General features: G+C 43.1%; 1 protein-coding gene across 1 annotated transcript in view; it reads left to right on the top strand.

Moving 5' to 3' along the window:
• Positions 1–556: 556 nt before the first annotated feature.
• Positions 557–18,598, top strand: part of LOC119442914 (histone acetyltransferase KAT2A) — a 37,610-nt gene continuing 19,568 nt past the window's right edge. The window contains exons 1-14 of the mRNA XM_037707982.2: positions 557–850; positions 950–1,147; positions 2,658–2,781; positions 3,615–3,760; positions 4,311–4,400; positions 4,509–4,699; positions 5,980–6,171; positions 8,006–8,115; positions 9,406–9,567; positions 12,448–12,507; positions 12,991–13,064; positions 13,644–13,852; positions 16,867–16,993; positions 17,718–17,828. Of these exons, the coding sequence (XP_037563910.1) occupies positions 965–1,147; positions 2,658–2,781; positions 3,615–3,760; positions 4,311–4,400; positions 4,509–4,699; positions 5,980–6,171; positions 8,006–8,115; positions 9,406–9,567; positions 12,448–12,507; positions 12,991–13,064; positions 13,644–13,852; positions 16,867–16,993; positions 17,718–17,828 (1,779 nt within the window). The 5' untranslated portion in view covers positions 557–850; positions 950–964. The remainder of the gene's footprint in view (positions 851–949; positions 1,148–2,657; positions 2,782–3,614; positions 3,761–4,310; positions 4,401–4,508; positions 4,700–5,979; positions 6,172–8,005; positions 8,116–9,405; positions 9,568–12,447; positions 12,508–12,990; positions 13,065–13,643; positions 13,853–16,866; positions 16,994–17,717; positions 17,829–18,598) is intronic.

The raw sequence follows: 18,598 nt of genomic DNA, 5'->3' as shown, positions 1-18,598 counted from the left end.
TAGATCCATCTACCAAGCGCTGTTTAGGACATTCCTGCCGCCATCATGTTGCGTGCCAGGTGTTTCTGGTGTTTTGTTGATGAAGGAATTTTGTTCCTGGATAACGTCACAATTCGAAGCCACGAACGTGAATGCAAATTTTTAAGTCAGAAAAACGCAAATGTTTGAATGCGGGTACATAAATACAGCTGGTGTACGTGCGAGATAAACCACTTTAAGTACAACGACGTGTGGCCTACAAGGGACGTTAGATGTAAAATCAACAAATGACAAACGGTCAGGTTCCCAAATTTGTAATGGTTGCAATTGCGCGCCCAAATTTTTGAATAAACGGCAGTACGACAGCGCTACCTCCCGTTGGGATCACAGCGCTACTTATGCGCAAATTTTTCTGCGACTAGTTAGTATAAGCTTATAGCATAAAAATACTTATTATTTTTACTGTAATATTTAACATTTCATTTTGTTACTTTTTTTTGTTGCCTGAAAAATCACGCCGTGTTGCGGCGCCACCTTTTGTTTAAGCCGACGCGGAATGCAGCTAACGCAGCAGCGCTCAGCACTCTTTGGCTGTACTTTGGCTGCTTTGGCTTAACTTGAGCCAAGTCAGGCGAGCGGCCTAGCTTAGCTTCCGAAGTTCGCGTGGCTTGTGTGTCCCTGGAACCCAATGTAAACATCGGACTCGTGCTTCACCGCACTCTCGAGATCCGTTATGACTTCCCTCTGTGGATAGCGTATGTTACAAGGTGGAGTGCTGCACTCCTCCATGCTAAACGGCTGTAAATATACACTAGCCCTTCCTATGTTTCGACAGCACTTACGTAAAACTTGTGGGCCACGCTGAGGAAACGTAAGTGTTTGCACTTCCTAGTCGGTTGTCATGGTTGTGCCGAGCTGTCCACATGAATCGTCCTATTTGTGACTAATCGGACGCTTGCTTCTATCGTAGCGGACACCGCAGGCGATGTCCACCGCGGCTGCAGCTGGCGCGGCCGCGGCGCCGGGCCAGAATAACCAGCAAGGATCGTCGGGTGGCGAACCGAACCGCCAAAACAACCTGCAACGGATTGCGCAGAAAAAGGCCCAAGTCAAGAGCTGGCCGCTTAACAAAAAACTTGAGAAGCTTGCCATCTATTCCTCGTGCAAGGTTCGTTGTTTCGGTTCTGCATGCTCACCGCGCGGAACTGGGGGGAAAAAAAAAAAGAAAAAAGAAAAAAAAAAGACGTTTAATTGTTCAAGTGGCTCTTGCTTTCACTGCTTTTGCCTTGCGATGTCTGCATAGGAAAGTAACGGGGGTTGACATTAGTTCGAGGCAACCGTTATTTGTTTGATAATCATATGAAAAAGTTCAAATTTTAAAAATCTTAGTTCCTAATCCTTGGCAGCATAATGAGCTCCGGGGCATGTTGCAAGTCTTTTTTCCTGATATATATATATATATAGAACCTATGTGCATCGTTATGACGAACCTTCATTTTTCATGCGAAGTAGCTGATCACCAAAAACTCTGCTGGACACTAAACAGGTTACGCAACCTAATCTCCAGAATGTGATGCAGGAGTACGTAGCTGAAATCGGTGGCAACAAATAAAAACGTACTGGCTAACATGTTGACAGGCTAATAAATTCGGGTTCAGTTTTAAAATGTGCAGTGTCAATAGACTGAGAAGGAAGACTATGCAGAAGCACTGTGTGTGTGCTGTATTCTTAGTCCTGTTGCACTGCACGTTTTAATCATGATAATAATGTAACTTGGTGGGATCGCTGTAGACCCCTGGGCAGGCAACCTACTCGTTCTGCCTTCTAAGTTTTGGTACTGAATGTTTTAAATATGGGCTTTTACGTGCCAAAACCATCATCTGATATGAGGCACGCCGTAGTGGGGTACTCCGGAATAATTTGGACCACCTGGGGTTCTTTAATGTGCACCTAAATCTAAGTACACGGTTGTTTTCGCATTTCGCCTCCATCAAAATGTGGCTGCCGTGGCCGGGATTCGATCCCGCGACCTCGTGCTTAGCAGCCCAACACCATAGCCAATAAGCAACCACGGGGGGTTAGGTCCTGAATGTTAAGTGAGACAGAATTCAGCTGCAGGTCCTAGCAGCTCCAGCTCTCTCTTGTAACCCCAGCAGTTATAAATTCCACCATGCTGGTGCTACAGTTTCGATCATGACATAGCTTCCTAAGGACCCATATAATGTTGTTTTATTTCATTAAAAAAAAAAGAAAAACTGTATATGTAATTGGGACTATGGCCTGCCCGATTAAGTTGGTCGGTGTTACACATCTGTGTCGTACGATTTAGAAGCGTTCCTGTGAATCTAAACACCAGTATCTAAACTGTATTATGTTGTGCTACCAAGGTTGCAGCAGTCTGTACGCAAGTCTCAATAATTTGTGGGCCCAGGTCGATTAGGTTCCTCACACACGCAATAAATGTTTGTCCACCCATGTCATGCACTTAGGCCGTACAGCATTTCTTTATGGGCACATACTGACTCTATGAAATACATTGCTGGCTGTCTATATAATGCAACATAACTTGGATGCATTCCTTATATATTCTCTGGTGGTGTAATTTGATTTCATGTATGGAAAATGATTCAATCATGGTTGTAATGCCTGTAACAAACCTGGTGTTTTTCATGCTACAGGCTGATGATTGCAAGTGCAATGGTTGGAAGAATCCCAACCCTCCACAGACACCACAGCGCCCTGAAGGACCACAGCCCTTGGCAAATCTAAATGACCCATGTCGTAGCTGCAGTCACATATTAGGTAAGTGTAGCTTCTGCACAGAGCCTGTCTTTAAATAATGTGTAGTTGTGTGCAGCAGAGTTCTTGGATATATTTTTTTTACTAGTCATTAATCTCCCACCGAATGGTGGTCACATACTGCCCATTGTCCAGCTCCGCCACATCTACTTGCAGCTACTGTCCCAAAATAAGTTATGAGAGCAGCCATGAGGCACCATTTAGAAGAATGCCTTATTTTATTACTTATATTTGTTCTACTAGATTTGCATTTAAGTGGTCACATTAAAATTTTTTGCTTGCATCGCATGTCATGGTGTTTTACTGCCACAGTATTGATGTAATAAACACCTTAAAATTGCTTCAAGCAGAGTAAATCTTTTAGGTTCCAACGTAGGCATGTGCAATTTTATTTAATGGTGCCTCTTTTAATGTCTGTGCAAATTAGAGACATTTGAACAGCAAAGTTTACCAGTTGCGTATAAATATCATAAAAACGCTGGCTTTGAACATTATATTTTCAATAGAATATTCTGTGCTTCTGCAAGCTAAAAGGATGAAACATAGAGCGGGAAGATTGCACAGAAAAGTCTTGTTTATTTCCTTCACTAAGCACATTGCTATTCATGAGTCCAGTTGACTGAGCAGCTTGTAGTAACCCCATGTATTTGAAAAAAATTAATTTGATTGAAATTATTCATTTCAATAATTGAAATGAAATTATGCAATTCGTGTTCAAAATTTCAACTGTGCACGCATCCCTAGTGAAGATGTTCCATTGCTTACACATGCACGTGTCACAAATTTATCACTGATAACCTCATGCATTGCTAATAGAATCGTATCTTCTCTTGCAGGAGCACATGTGTCCCACCTTGAAAATGCTCCCGATGAAGAGCTCAACAGGCTTCTTGGGATAGTTGTTGATGTTGAAAACATGTTCATGTGTGTTCATAGGGAAGAGGATGCAGACACGAAACAAGTATACTACTATTTATTCAAGGTGAGTGCTTCCTTTTGTTTGATAACTTAATTTAAGTTTCAATGTTGGTATTCACTTATGAGTGGAAAGTTGCTTTCTAACCTTTGGATGATGAAAGGCTAGCAGTTGTGGCATCCAGCACATGCAGATTTTAGAACATAGATCTTCAACATTTCGATCACAATTACTTCAGACATTTTTGTCATGATGGCTGGATGTTTCTGTACTGAGCCACTGCTGTGTGATGTCTCTCAGTGTAGCATTTCCTTTCATTTTGCTTTTGCATTCTAAATTTATGTTGTGCATGATGGAGGATACTGCTAATAGTTAACATACAGGTGTTTTCTTCGGTTCTTTTTTGAGTAATTCCCTGGGCTACATGGAACAGACAGGCATTTGGCCAAGTTAATGAAGCATCGTGAAAGGCAAGATACAGTAGACACTGCAAGACAACATTCAGCAGTGACCAGAAACACGAAGCCACATAGACTTTCTTAATCTTAAATTTATCTGGCATTTAGGTGAATTTTAGCAGTATGGTTTTATTGAACTGCTGGTCCTTCTATTGCAGCTTCTGCGAAAAAGCATCCTTCTGATGACGCGCCCAACTGTAGAAGGCCCCTTGGGAAACCCGCCTTTTGAGAAACCGAGCATTGCTAAGGTGACTATGTCTTGTGCATTTATATTTACCTCTTGCAGCTAATCCTACATCTTGTAAATGTCCACTAGCAGCGGTGAGCTGACTTATTTTTAAACATTTCTTGAACAGGCGGTGATAAACTTTGTGATGTACAAGTTTGGCCACCTGTCCCAGAAGGAGTGGCAAACGATGTACGACCTTGCCAAGATGTTTCTGCATTGCCTCAACCACTGGAAGCTGGAGACGCCGTCAGCTAGAAAACAGCAGCGGCAGCACTCATCAAATGAAGATGCAGCTGCGTACAAGATAAATTATACTAGGTTAGTGAATGCAAAACTTTTTAAACTCTTATTGGCATTGCAAAATCTTTTTTTTTTTATTCCAAAGAAGAATTGAATGTTGGGTAACAGAATATGTGATCAGCCTGCCATTGCTGTGATTTTGGTAGTCCTTGTCACCTCAACATTATGTTAATACGCTTCATTGCTCCCAGATCCTAAATTCTTGGTATTGTTCTCAAAAGCTGTGTGTGCGAGGAAAAAGGAAAGTATTATCGAAGTAATTACATAACAAACTGTGTGCTCCCAACAGTTGTGCGTGAAAGTATTCGGGTAAATTGTATTGAGAAGCTAGGCAGAGTGAAGTAACTACCAAATAAGCCAACAATCTGTGAAGTCAAGTAAAGCAGGAACGGGTAAATTTCTAAAGGACATCATTGCCACTTGCAGTATCCAAACTCACAAGCACTGCATGAAGGAGTCTTACTTCTGCAGAGAGTTTAGCTCATCTGAATTACATAGCACTTGAGCTTGTCACTCAGTACGTTTATCAGTGTGGTTGCATTTATGGATATGGGTAGTGCCACTGTGAGGAAGAAATAAGTGAGAGGATAACATTAAGCCTAGTGTTGCAGCTACTAAGGAATAAGAGTGCTACTTCAAGATTATTACTTTTCTTCACAATATGTTTATGTGGTTTTTATAGAAGCTTGAAATTGAGCTGTGTTTTATTATTTGGCCAAAATTGTGTACTTTTTTTGCCCAATGAGTGGTCACCACTAGTTAGTGGCTTTGAAAGATAGAGAAAGTATGGAGAATGTGTGAGACATATTGGTAACACTAACACGTGACATGACTGAGGAGTGAGTTGTTTTAATGAATTGAATGACTTTAGAACATGCAATTTTAGGTAGTGCTTAGATGAACCTCCGTTGTATTTTACCGTCTTGCATGTATGCTATTTTGCTTTGGTTTTACGCTGTGCCTCATACGTAACCATATAGACATTCTCCACTTTGTGGTGTCACAGAGAGGGTGCCCACTGCTGTGTGCTGCAATGAACATGTCACCTAACATTTGCAAAGCTTCTTAGTGGAATAAAAGAAAAAGCTACTTAATTAAAGCAGAGGTTACTGGGATCTCCATGTAAAGGGACTTATCAGAAAAACTGCAGGTTGCCTTTTCTACTCGTGTACCCATGCACAAGTCATGTCGTATTGCTCTTGTTTAGAAGCATGATCGATGTCTACAAGCAAAAGCAGGCTTAAAACAGGTCTTTTCTATATTTTTTGTATGAACATATGATTTTAATCCTGTTTCAGGTGGTTATGCTTCTGCCACGTGCCGGCATTCTGTGACAGCTTGCCCCATTCAGAGACAACCATCATCTTCGGTCGTACGCTGCTGCGCTCAGTGTTCCAGACAATGCGGCGCCAGCTGCTGGACAAGTTTCGAGCCGAGAAGGACAAGATGCCACCGGAGAAGAGGACACTTGTGCTCACTCATTTCCCACGGTATGTGTGCTATTCGTGGTGGGCTGTCTTTGGGAGAAAAGCAGACTGACCGGGAGGACCGTGGCCTTTCGTTGTGTGAAGTCTTTGTTGACCGAGAGTAGACGGATGGGCTTATGAGCATCTCATTTGAGATATCGTGGCAGCTGGTACCACCAGGCCTGTTCTTTTTGCTTTTCTTCTGTCTGTTCTCAACTTAGAGGATACTGGGTAATGCTAAATAACCATGAGATCTTATTGGCCATTTGACATGTACTACGTGAGACCTGCGGCTAAAATAGTGTTCCACAACCGCCGCCTTGGCCGTGAGCAATGCTGGCTAAGCTGGCTAACACTCACAGGGCAAATATTGTACACAAATGCCCAGAAAAGTAGGCGGGAGAATGGCTGTGGCAGTAGCTTTATTGATAAAGCACAGCACACGTAATGCGGAAGATGTGGGTTGATGCCACAATGATGCCACGCGCACTGTGAAACATGCGCTGTGAAAAAAAAAAAGGTGAACATGCTTAGGATTGGCGGTGATAGTTGAGAATGCGATGTGGGGTGAGCCACAAGGACATTTGTTGGTACCGAAAGAGAAAACTGAGTGCGTGCCAACGTTTTCACGCGACATGAGTGGGCGAGTACTACGAGGAAACTGCTGCCGTGGGTGGCTACTGCTCTCGATCGCGCGTACCTCGTGCCTTTTCTTGTTCAAATGGGATCTAGGGGCACATATAACACAATCGTAGTTTGACTATGTACTGAACGTTTGTGCTGAAAGATGGTGTTTTAGAGCACACCTATTAATGGCTTGTTCCTGCGGTGAACGTTGGCGGCGGCGTAACCGGGCGAACGAGCACAAGCGCAAAAAATTAAAGACGCGAGCTGCGAACGGTGGAGGCCAATAAGAGTGGCCCCTTCAGTGACGTGCGCGCGAGAAACTGGTTTCATGCAGACCCACCCGACTACTCGATGCGTACTTGTGTCTTGTCTCAGCCGGACAGCTAGCTTCGTACTATTGTCTGCTCACGTCAGCTCTCGCTCGTGCTTGTTTGGTTTCTTGGTTTGGTCTTGTTCGTGCTTGTTCGTGCTTGTTTTGATTGTCATGGTTTGCAATTCTTTTGTAATCTGATTGTATGTGCGAGGCAAATTGTGTAGTACTTTCTGGAAGCCAAGCGGCACCAGTGATTACACCGGAACCTTTGATGAGTCATGTATAAAAGCTGACGCGCTTGACCCGCAGATCAGATATACGGCAATTGCCAACTCTGCTACATGTCTCTCTCAAAGTCCTTGCTTCAATATATCGCGAAACGAAAACACGTATAGAGCTGCGCTCAAGTTTCGCATTAGGGAGTATCGCAATCGTTTGTGAATTATTTTTGTCAGGGGTATATTAAACGGTAAAAAGAAGCACGACTTTATAGGTTCATTCTTTTTTTCCCGTATATCGCGAACGTTGACGCCAGTAAATCTTTCGAAACAGGATGTTTTCAACCAGGCTTTACTGTAGAAGGAAGTATATTGTGCCTGTAGCGTGGCCTCTACAAGACAGCGTTCCTTCTGTTTCTTTCGGTTCATGATTCTTAGGAGCTCATCACCACAAACTAAAAGTGAACGTACTACTTCAGGGAGTCCCTAAAGTCCACAGATCTCTTTCTTCTTACTTTTCTATGCTGTTTTTATGAAAGACATGCACAACCAAATGTCTTGTGTTAATGCTGTTTTGTTGATACCAGATTGTCATGGGTATCTGTGCACACCCACGTATATTAATTCGTCAAGCGGAGAACTGTGTATAATGGGACACCCTTCATAAAATTGAGACTTCCTTTGTTTCTGCTACACGCAGGTTTCTATCGGTGCTTGAGGAAGAAGTTTATGGAAACAATTCCCCCATATGGGACCCAGACTTCAAGCAAACCCCTCTGAACTCTTCCACTAATACATCTGTTGACAGAGGTGAGTTTGATTTCCCTGGTTCTCATAAGCATGAGCCTAATTGTAGTATGAGTGAAATTAAGAAATGCACTTGAGTAAACCTTTTCTAAGGAACTGAGAAAAGTTGACCTTAACTGTTGTGCGGAAAATGCTTATGCGCACAATAACCATATCCTGGAATGTTGCCACAGAACAACTATCACTGATCTTCATTGATCTGTTATTGTTTATTTTGACCCCTCATTCACTGCAATTGCGTTTCATTATCCCAGTAGGCACTAATGCATATTAATGGGGAGAGAGCTTCTTATTTAAACCTTGAAAGGTCAACTGTGATTTGATTCAGACAAGAAAACTTGCATTAGGTCGTGCATGTAATTTGGCCATTGCGAGCATACTGACCGCAGTTTTAGGTGCGGACAGACTCATGAGTCAGGGGTATACTAAGAACACCAGGCCATCAAAATCAGTCTGGAGCTCTTCCCTATTGCATGTTTCATAATTCAGCCTTGCTTTGGGATGGTAAACTACATTGATGAAGTCTACAAACCAATGTTACAGTAATTGTATGCAGCGGGCTTACTGCACGTTTATGTTGTTTTTCGTTTGCATCTGTCTTGCTTTTCGAATTGGTGGCTAGAAATGGAGCAGGAATTTCTCCGCCAGACAAATTGCACAAACACCAAGCAGCTAGGTTTATTAATTCAATCCAATATTTCACAATTGTTCAGACTCCTTCATAAGGGTGACTTCAGTGAGCTGTGGCTGCTTTTTATGGATCAAACGAGCCACCCTGGCAGTGATTTTTGTGAGAGGTAACGTCGAATCCATAACATGCTGCTGCAGCTTGTTGAGGTCACCCCTACTGAAAAGTCAGACTGACTACGAAATGGGTTCTGTTAGTAATCCTAGTTGCTTGATGTGCATGTATAGTTGGTCTAAGTTTGAGAGTTTTGCAACTAGACTGATCACAGTCAAATATTTGCCTTTGGGGCATTGCCTAGTTTCAGAGATGATTAGTTATTACAAGAATGCCGAGAATGATCAAGAGCAAGGTTTCGGTCTTGCAAGATCAGTTGTGCAGCACAGCACACTTTTCCAAGTGCTGAGCACCATCGGTGTTAGCTCTTGATGTGAATTTTATAGGCTCATTTGATTTCCCAAACTAACGCTGCATATTCCATTATGGTTGAATTAATGGAAGCTAAGGGCACAAACTGTGATGCTGGCAATGTGATACAGTCACCTGAACCACAAACTTGGCTGTTGTGTGTGTGATTTCTTTAGCATGGTTCTACTAAATACCTGCAGCTATAACAAGCAATGGAACCACCCTTGCCAGAGCTGTTGAGAAGTTGTCAGTTGCAAGTTCGCCCAGCTCTGCTAATGAAAATGGTACCGCCGCCAACATGAGTCCCGGTGCGCATGCGGCCAGTCGCTCGTCAAAGTCCATCAGCACTGCTGAGGCTCAGGGTGAGACATCTACGCATTTCATTTTCATTACAATTGTTACTGCCGTAAAATGAGATAAATATTGTTTAGGTATTTTGTGTCTTTCTTCGTCTGGACTCCAGTCGTTTGCACTGTCTTAAAATCACAGGTATTTTTTAAATGTTAGTTGGTGCAGAAGTTGTTTGAATTTACCCGCCGTGGTTGCTCAGTGGTTATGGTGTTGGGCTGCTGAGCACGAGGTCGCGGGATCGAATCTCGGCCACGGCGGCCGCATTTCTATGGGGGCGAAATGCGAAAACACCCGTGTACTTAGACTTAACCCGTGCACGTTAAAGAACCCCAGGTGGTCCAAATTATTCCGGAGTCCCCCACTACGGCCTGCCTCATTATCAGATCGTGGTTTTGGCATGTAAAACCCCATAATTTTTTTTAAAAGTTGTTTGAATTTGAGCATCGCCATATGGCAGCAGTTGAAGTGTGTTCCTGATCGAGCAGGGTAATGCAGAGCCCGGGGGCATGGCTTGTGTGGGGGGGAGGGGGGCTGCCATGCTGCTTTACCAGTCTGCATACTTTGCACAACATTGAGGTGCCTTTCATTGTTTTCAACCATTGTGTTGCAGCGCACGACATGAGGGTCGAAGGCAATAAAGTTGCACTTCGGCATGATATGCAGCTGCATTAGATGGGACGTGCATTGGGGCCATAATGTTGGACTTTAGGGCATTACTGAAAGCTGACATCAACTATAAAAGCAGGCACTGTTTTAAACACCTAAAATCAAGATGTTACCCTAAACACAGTCATTGATGTAGTGTGGCTGAAGCCAAGATGTTAAGCCCCTAAAATCAAGGTGTTAACCTAAACACAGTCATTGATGCAGTGTGGCTGAAGCCAAGATGCCAAGGACAGAAAGTTCAAAAGAAAGCTCTGTGGAGAAGCAAATACATTTTGATGGTTACAGTGAGTGGTTGACAGATAGCAGAAATGGGAGGGAAGGTGTTAACACAGTAGAAACTCAGTAAATGGAAATTGCTTAAACAGAATTGCCAGATGAAACAACAGGCTCTCGATTGATTTTATATTTGAACAGTGAAAAAACTTTCGCTAATTGGAGCCAGAAATGTTCCCGACTCCCTGTAAATGGAACTACAGAATCAGCCTCTGAAGAATTTTATTTAGGAGAAATAATTTTACTACTCCAGGTACAAACCCAGAAAACACCTGGTTCCGTAAATCTGACCTTTAGGCTCAGCCAAGGTCAAACTGGGACTTAGCCTGCCTAATGCGTTTTGGACACGTGTGCGCCTCGGGGCAACAGCAAACTATTAATAAAATAATAAAACAAAGGTCCTAGGGCCCTCATATTTTGACATATGATGGCTTCTGTTGCCCCTGGAAAAATCTCTTCCCAGCAATGCATTTATGTTTAAAAGTGAAGCCAGCTTTAAGGGGATCGATGTAAGCTTGGTCTTTGTAAGCTGGCTTTCCCACATTGTGTGTTGCAGTGAAGCCTACTCATAAAGAAAAATGTGATGCGAGAAGGGCCCGATAACACTACCGCATTCCACTCTTAAAGGCAAAGCTTAAGTGTCCTCCTTTTTCAGAGAGAACCAGAATTTTAATATTATTATTATGTCTTTTTTTGTTTCAACATTTGTTTTCTCTGAAAAAAAGATCATTTCTTGCTCAACGCGTGGCATGTGCCAAGTGTCCAGCAATTGACACAGATGGGGGCAGGCGATTTCTTTGGCAGCTGTTAAGAATTTTTGTTGCTCAGAATCGGGCAGCTTCAAACTGCGCCAGTGACCTTGGTGATGAAGCAGGGAAAGGGTGGGAAACACTGTTGCAAAAGAACTTGCTATTATACAGCTATCAGAGTGCGGCCAACCTCTCTCAGAGAATGCAGATTTGGTGCATGCATTAAACTTACTTCCGTCTATCTGTACTGGCAGTGCGCAATGATGGTTGAAGTACAGACTGACCAGGTCGCACGCAAGCATATTTATGTGCGGAAACGTGTATGGCAACCTTTTTCTTCTTGTTTTCTTCTGTTTATTGTACGTTCGCCCCATGCTATGACACCATCGCCTAGTCGTTCACGTGTACAGTCACGCGAACGGTGGCGCGCTCGAACGATCCGTGCTCGTCCATACCGGTGTCCTGCTCTTAGCCTCGCGCGACGGTTGCGCGAAGCGGGCCGGTGCACGCACGAAGCGTTCGTGCATGTTCGCCGCCAATCCCAATCCAAAGAGAAAGCGCCTTCGACCTTTTTCTCCCAAGTCACCCCGCCATTCGGTGGCGTTAGCATCGCGACACTCGCGCCATCTCTCGCAACGCGCCGCGACCACTACGACCGCCTCCGGCACCCAGCCGCGCGGTGAAGCCTGACCACAGGAGACGCGTGAGAGTCGCGCATCCCCACAGAGTATGATTTCACTCACTTAATTTCTGGCAAATTTATTTTGAAATTCCGTTTATTTGGAGTTGTAGGCGGTCTCTGCTGAGTCCGAATCATTGGTCCGAATGTCCGAATTATAATAAAGTTATAAGTGCTAAGCACATTGTTATTTTCTGTTCTTTTTAACTAGCTGGTGTGTTCACTTTTTAATACTGAACAAATCTGACAACAGTATTATGACGGTGTATGACATATAGTGCTACACCCCTGCTCATCTTTCTTGGTAAATGGAACTCCTGTTTATCAGCACATATCTCAGTGGTAGGGCCCTCGAGGTTCTGTTTAACAGCATTCTACTGTAGATTGGCAGTGCAAAATCGGCAAGTTGCATAAATGTGCCAGAAATAGGGCAATGAGATGGGCGTAGAGAGAAGAATAATTAAAACAGTATAGCTAGCATTTATTGTATCATTTGTGTTGAGTCAACTTTTTTTTATATGCAGGTGAAAAACGACTGAGTGAAGACAACCGCGTGCCAGAGCCTAAGCGACGCAAGATTGAAGGTAAGCATATTCTTATTCTATATTGTTGCGAAGACTTCACATATTTCTATGATTATATTGCGGAAAAGTGATTTGATAGTGTCCCTCCTCCCCTGTCCCACCCACCTTACCTTCTTTTGCAAGCAGTTTTCATGTGAATAGTGCATTGTTTTTTTTTTAAAGTTATTATTGATCACTTTTCTTGTGTAGTAAGAATAGTTTCTTTTTGTTAGCATCTGCACATTGCATAGGGTGGCATAAATCCTATGTATCTCATTATTTTTCTCAGAGAGCCAAGTTTATTCTAATCTGTATGGATACCCTGTTTTTTTGTTTGCACATTATTGTTTTATGCAAATGGGGGAATTTACAATAATCGGTAGCTCCAGTTTCATGCTACAAGCTTTCATCATGTAGAGATTTGTGAATGTAACTATTCCAACACACTCTTTAGTCATACCCAGTCTTTGTGAGCATGTTTTTTCTACTTTTCCTTCCTTGTAGGTGACATTCCAGAGGAGGTGCTCACCCAGTTGATTGCCACTATCACTGATCCAAAAGAAATGGTCGGCCCGGAGGTAAGCCTTACTGTTCACACTTAGTTTTCATAAGTATTTTGAGTATATCCCACACTCTTTCTTATTGATTGTATACATTTTAACAGGTGAAAACTATCGTAAGTAGCATACATTTGTGTTAAAGCTTTTAACATGTGCACTTCACATGTTAATGGCAATTTATTTGTTTTCTGTGCCCTTCATATTTAAAAGCTGAGGTAGGCTTTTTGCTGCTGTCATGGAGTTACATTGCTTGTACTAGTTTGCAGCTTCAAGGAAAGACATTGAATTCATTATCTGACTTATCAGATTGATGCAAAGTTTCACATGCAGTATGTCATTTGTGATAGCCAATGAATGAAATTGCCACCATTTATCAATTTAATATCCAGGGAAGATTGACATTGACTGAATTAAAAAGCTAATATGAGGCTTTGAATTAGCATTTAGTGTCAATGATCGAGCTGAGTCTAACCCAAAATCTTTGCATGTTATGTTTGAAATAGCTGTTGCTCACTTTCATATGCTAAGGCGAGCCCAATTACATATAAAAAATATTGGCATTATTGGTAGCTTGCATTGGTAATGTGTTTTGCACAGAACAATGCATTCTCGGAGCTGGCGGCGCGGGACGAAGCGGCGCGAGCTGAAGAGCGGCGCGGGGTAATTGAGTTCCACTTGGTGGCCAACTCTCTGAGCCGGCGGGTGGATCAGCAGTCCCTGGTATGGCTGGTGGGGTTGCAGAATGTCTTCTCCCACCAGCTGCCAAGGATGCCCAAGGAGTACATCACCAGGCTCGTCTTTGACCCGTGAGGACGCCTTTCAAAACTGCAGTTGTCTTTTTGAGACTCGCACAGTCTAGTGTTGTTTAGCCGATCATCAAGTGATAGATTAATGTTATGTGCAGTTTTTTCATAACATCACTTGTCCTGCGAACTGCAGCTTTTGTAACTTATAATATGGTGAAAGTGTAAAATGATTGGCTCTCCACTGCAAAATTGTGGTACCAGTTCTTATCAGATAACATGTTCGGATTCTGTTCACTAATTCAAGTCAACCACCGATAATAAAATATATACAAAAAGGATACATAAAAAATGATCATGTGATGGATATCAGTAGAACCTCGTTAACACGATCACAATTTGTACAATTTTTCAGTACCAACAATCGTGATTGAGAACACAAAAAATTACCTGATACAGTTACGCTTCTTTATTTACCATTTAATACATTCCCGGAAAACAGGATCTTTCAGCACTAACGTTCAGTACATTGCCAAACTGCAATCGTATTACAGTGGAACCTCGTTGATACGATTCTGCATGATACATTTTTCGGGATAATACATTTCTTTTTCTTTTCCCGATACAGTTAAACCTGCTTATAACGAACCTCCATATAACATATCACGAATTCCTATATATAACGAAGTTTTTCTATTCCCCGCCGTTAATCCATAGAAGCACATGTATTTGAGACCTCTACGTAAAGAAGTGGCAGCGGGAGACCCCCTCGAAATAACGAATTTTCCCTGCCGACAACCTAGAGATTTCGCCCCAAATTTTGTCATTTTTGCGCGAGCAGCAACCTGAAGCACCTTCTCCACCGCGATGAAATGCGAAGCGGCGGCGGCGCACTTGGCGCGCTCGAATTCATGGCGACTGCAAGGCGAGAGCGAGCGCACGTGTGCATGCGTGCGAGCGTGCGCGAGGTGGGCCTGCATCCCTCGACCCGGTGATCTTGCCGCCGTGGGCGTGACCTTTCCCCCTCCCTTCATTCAAACCTGATCCCGCCGCTTGCTGCAGCTGGCCTAGCCCGCCATGCCGCCACTCTCCTTTTCCAGTTGATGTTGCCGAAGGAAAAAAAAAAGAACGCAAGATATTGACTCTTGAGGACAAAATGGCCATCTTGGACGTCGATAAAACGGGTCCAAAAATTGCCTGCGCATTAGAATCGAGTACGACCCTAAATTTGCGCTACCATATCGCCATCGACATTTCAATATGGCCACCTACGCACTTCGAGCCTAGCTCCCGTAGCTTCGACCATGTTCTGTAGTACGAGTGCTTAGGCATTAGTCTACCAATTTAGTTAAGCAGCGAATGTTTACAAGTTTATACGGCCGTTAAAACTACTATCCTTACTTTGTATAGCTGTCTGCTAATTTGCTGTCACAATCGATGTTTCGCCTTTCGGGCGAAACTGGGACTTTTTTGTTCATTGCAACTTTAGTGTATTGGGAGTAAATATTGAGCGATAGTTGCATTTCTGTATGAAAGCATGAGTTGCGTGGTACTGTAAAGGATTTTTTTTCCCTCTCATTTGGTCGCGGAAAACGGGTGCGCGTTACAATCGAGGGCGCGTTAGAATCGAGTAAATATGGTAAGCGTTTCTTTTCCGAATTTTCGTGCCGAACCTGCATATAACAAAATGCTCTTTATAATGAAGTTTTTCGGGAATTTGTCAATTTCGTTATATCCAGGTTTAACTTCTTCTTTTCTGGGGTTTTATGTGCCAAAACCAGTTCTGATTATGAGGCACGCCATATTGGAGGGCTCCGGATAAATTTTGACCACTTGGGGTTCTTTAATGTGCACTACAACGCAAGCACACGGGCGTTTTCACATTCCAGGTTTAACTGCAATACAATTTGGTTGGGTAATATGTTCGATAATACGATTTTCGGATGGTACGCTTTATGTTCCGGTTCCCATGAAGATCGCATCAATGAGATTCCTCTGTATACGTTTTCCGGCTGCCAGATCCCATGCAAACAAAAAAAGGGGCTAGGCAAACGTGATTGAATGTTATAGGCACCTGCCACGGCAGCTTCCTCGCCACTCCCATGTCACGTGAAAATGCCAGCACGCACTCTATTTTCTTTTCTGGTACAAGCAAATCTCCTCGTGGGTTGTCGCAAGTTTCATCCACAGTTATCACCGCCACCTTATTGCAATAGGCATCTTCACCTATCTGATTCATAGTGCTTGTGGCGTAGTGCATTTGGAAGCGTACTGCACGCTTTTAACACGTTCACTGCGGCATCACTTTTTGAAGTCTTGATTCCTGTGTGTGGTGGCCCACCAGTGGGTCACTTTTCATATTCTTCAGGTGCGTTGTGACCCACCGGTGATTCACCCAGGAATTTGCCCCTTTGAAACTTTATCAATGTGGAGATGTTGCCACGACATGTCAGAATAAAAGCAACAAGGATTTTTCCACTCTGTTGATTTGTAGCAAAGAGAGAGAGAGCAAGCGAGAGAGGAAAGGCAGGGAGGTTAACCAGAAGTCAGTTTCCGGTTTGCTACCCTACACTGGGGTGGGGGATAAAGGGGTTGGAGAGAGTGCAAAGAGAGAGAGAGAGAGCGAGAAAAAAAAACAGAAAAAAAAAAACACAGGCATTGGTAACAAAGGAGGCGTTCCAATCACAGACGTTCACACAGGCCAGTGGACTGTATCAATGAGATTCCTCTGTATACGTTTGAAATTTGTAGCAAAGATGTTGCTTGCACACTGCAAGAAAGTCCTGCACAGCCGCACAGTTTGAATAACTGCCCTGACCCACCGGTGAGTGACCCATGGCGCAGTGTACGTGTTAATAGACAATAACCCAAATGTGCCGCCGTTCCCTGCTGCAGGCGTCGCGACGTGAGCGTCATGTTTCGCTCTGGTGACATCATATTCTGGTGTTGCCTGTGCTTAATAACTGAGGTCTTAAAGATAGGATCTGTACAATGACTGAATTTTGATTATTAGTTATCATGAACATGAAGTTTGCAAACCTGTTTGCCAAAACACCCATCATCTCTGTTTTCACTAGGAAGCATCGCACGCTTGCCTTGGTGAAGGAAGGCCGAGTCATTGGAGGTATTTGTTTTCGGATGTTTCCGGGGCAAGGCTTCACGGAAATCGTCTTCTGTGCTGTCACTTCCAACGAGCAAGTCAAGGTATTCTTTTGGAATTCACTCAGAGCAACTGCATGTTGGCATGTTGCATGTGAACAGGAACAGCATAATATGCCATTGGTTAGGAAATGTGCTACCACTTGCAGGTATTGCACAAATTTCTGTGATGTGAATTTATGTTTTTCAACTCACTGCTTTGTTTATTCAGGTGTCTTTCACTGCCGAAATCTCTAAAACGAGAACATCATTGAAGCTTCTGTTTTGAATTAATATAACATGACTATGAAAATAATATGGGGCTTACTATTCCCATTTCAAAAAATAAATAAAGGCCATTGTATTTATAATACCTCGTTACATTGTATTTGGCAGGCACAACCAAGGGCTTAGAAAGACAGAAATTATATTAGGCGACATTCGTTCATGAGAGAACAAAATGGAAGAGGTGTTTACACCTCTTCCATTCACGCACACACACACACACACACACACACACACACACACACACACACACACACACACACACAAAACTGAAACTATGCTTCTGTGGACACTTCAGCATGTTTGGCTAGGAAGTAGCACTGCTGTTTCATGTGAAGCAGTACACACACACAACTGAAACTATGCTTCTGTGGACACTTCGGCATGTTTGGCTAGGAAGTAGCACTGCTGTTTCATGTGAAGCAGTGGATAAGGCCTTCACTTTTGGATGTTTGTAAACAGCAGACCTTTTACATTTGTGTGCCATCCTTTCTTTTGTGCATAGGGTTATGGAACACACCTGATGAACCACCTCAAGGATTACCACGTCAAGCAGAACATCCTCCACTTCTTGACGTTTGCAGATGAGTTTGCCATCGGCTATTTCAAGAAGCAGGTTTGTGTGCAAGCCATTGTGGATATTGGTTTAATAATGGCAACTTCAAAAGTGCAAGTACTGTATTTACCCAAATCTAACACGTACCTTTTTTCTGAGAAAATGGGTCCGAAAATTGGCGGCGTTAGCAACAGCCGACCGTCGCAGCGTGATCACCACCTCAAGATGGTGACAAAACATGTTTTCGTGAAGGTTGCTGTGGGTCATGCTGTGAGTTCATTTTGTGCTCGACTACAGTCTGGAGTGGTATTCTTGGTCAATCAGTTTTGGAGATGCTATCACTTTCGTGAGATTTCGCGTGACTTGGCTCCGTATGCGTGGGCCAGCGTTTCTAGAATTGTGCCAAGCTTGCTATCTGTGCACAATGGCAGGAACGCTGTCGGCTGCATACTTCGGCATGTCCGATGCAGTCACGTGAAATGTCTTGAAAGTGATAGTAGTATCTTTAGGAGTACTACCCTGTGTGCTTGACATCTGTGCAGAATGAAGTACAAATGGTAATGATGATGCACCACTTTTATAATGAAAGCACTTAAAAAAAAAAAAGAATAGTTTTCTTCTGCAGAGGCAAATTTTGCAAGCCTCGTTATTTCTGATTGCAAACATGGAGGCATGCTATATTTTTCTCTTAATATAATGTGGGCATGTTATATTCAGGTACACTTTTATTTTTTTAATTTAACCCACAAAAATTGGGTGCATGTTTCATTCGGGGGTGTGTTAGAATTGGGTAAATACGGCGGTACAATACAGATTATGTATGATGTTGC

The sequence above is a fragment of the Dermacentor silvarum genome, chromosome 2 (assembly GCF_013339745.2).
Source record: "Dermacentor silvarum isolate Dsil-2018 chromosome 2, BIME_Dsil_1.4, whole genome shotgun sequence".
Taxonomy (NCBI): Eukaryota; Metazoa; Arthropoda; class Arachnida; order Ixodida; family Ixodidae; genus Dermacentor; species Dermacentor silvarum.
The sequence above is the reverse complement of the archived record's forward strand: the minus strand, read 5'-3'. Positions and strand labels throughout refer to the sequence as shown.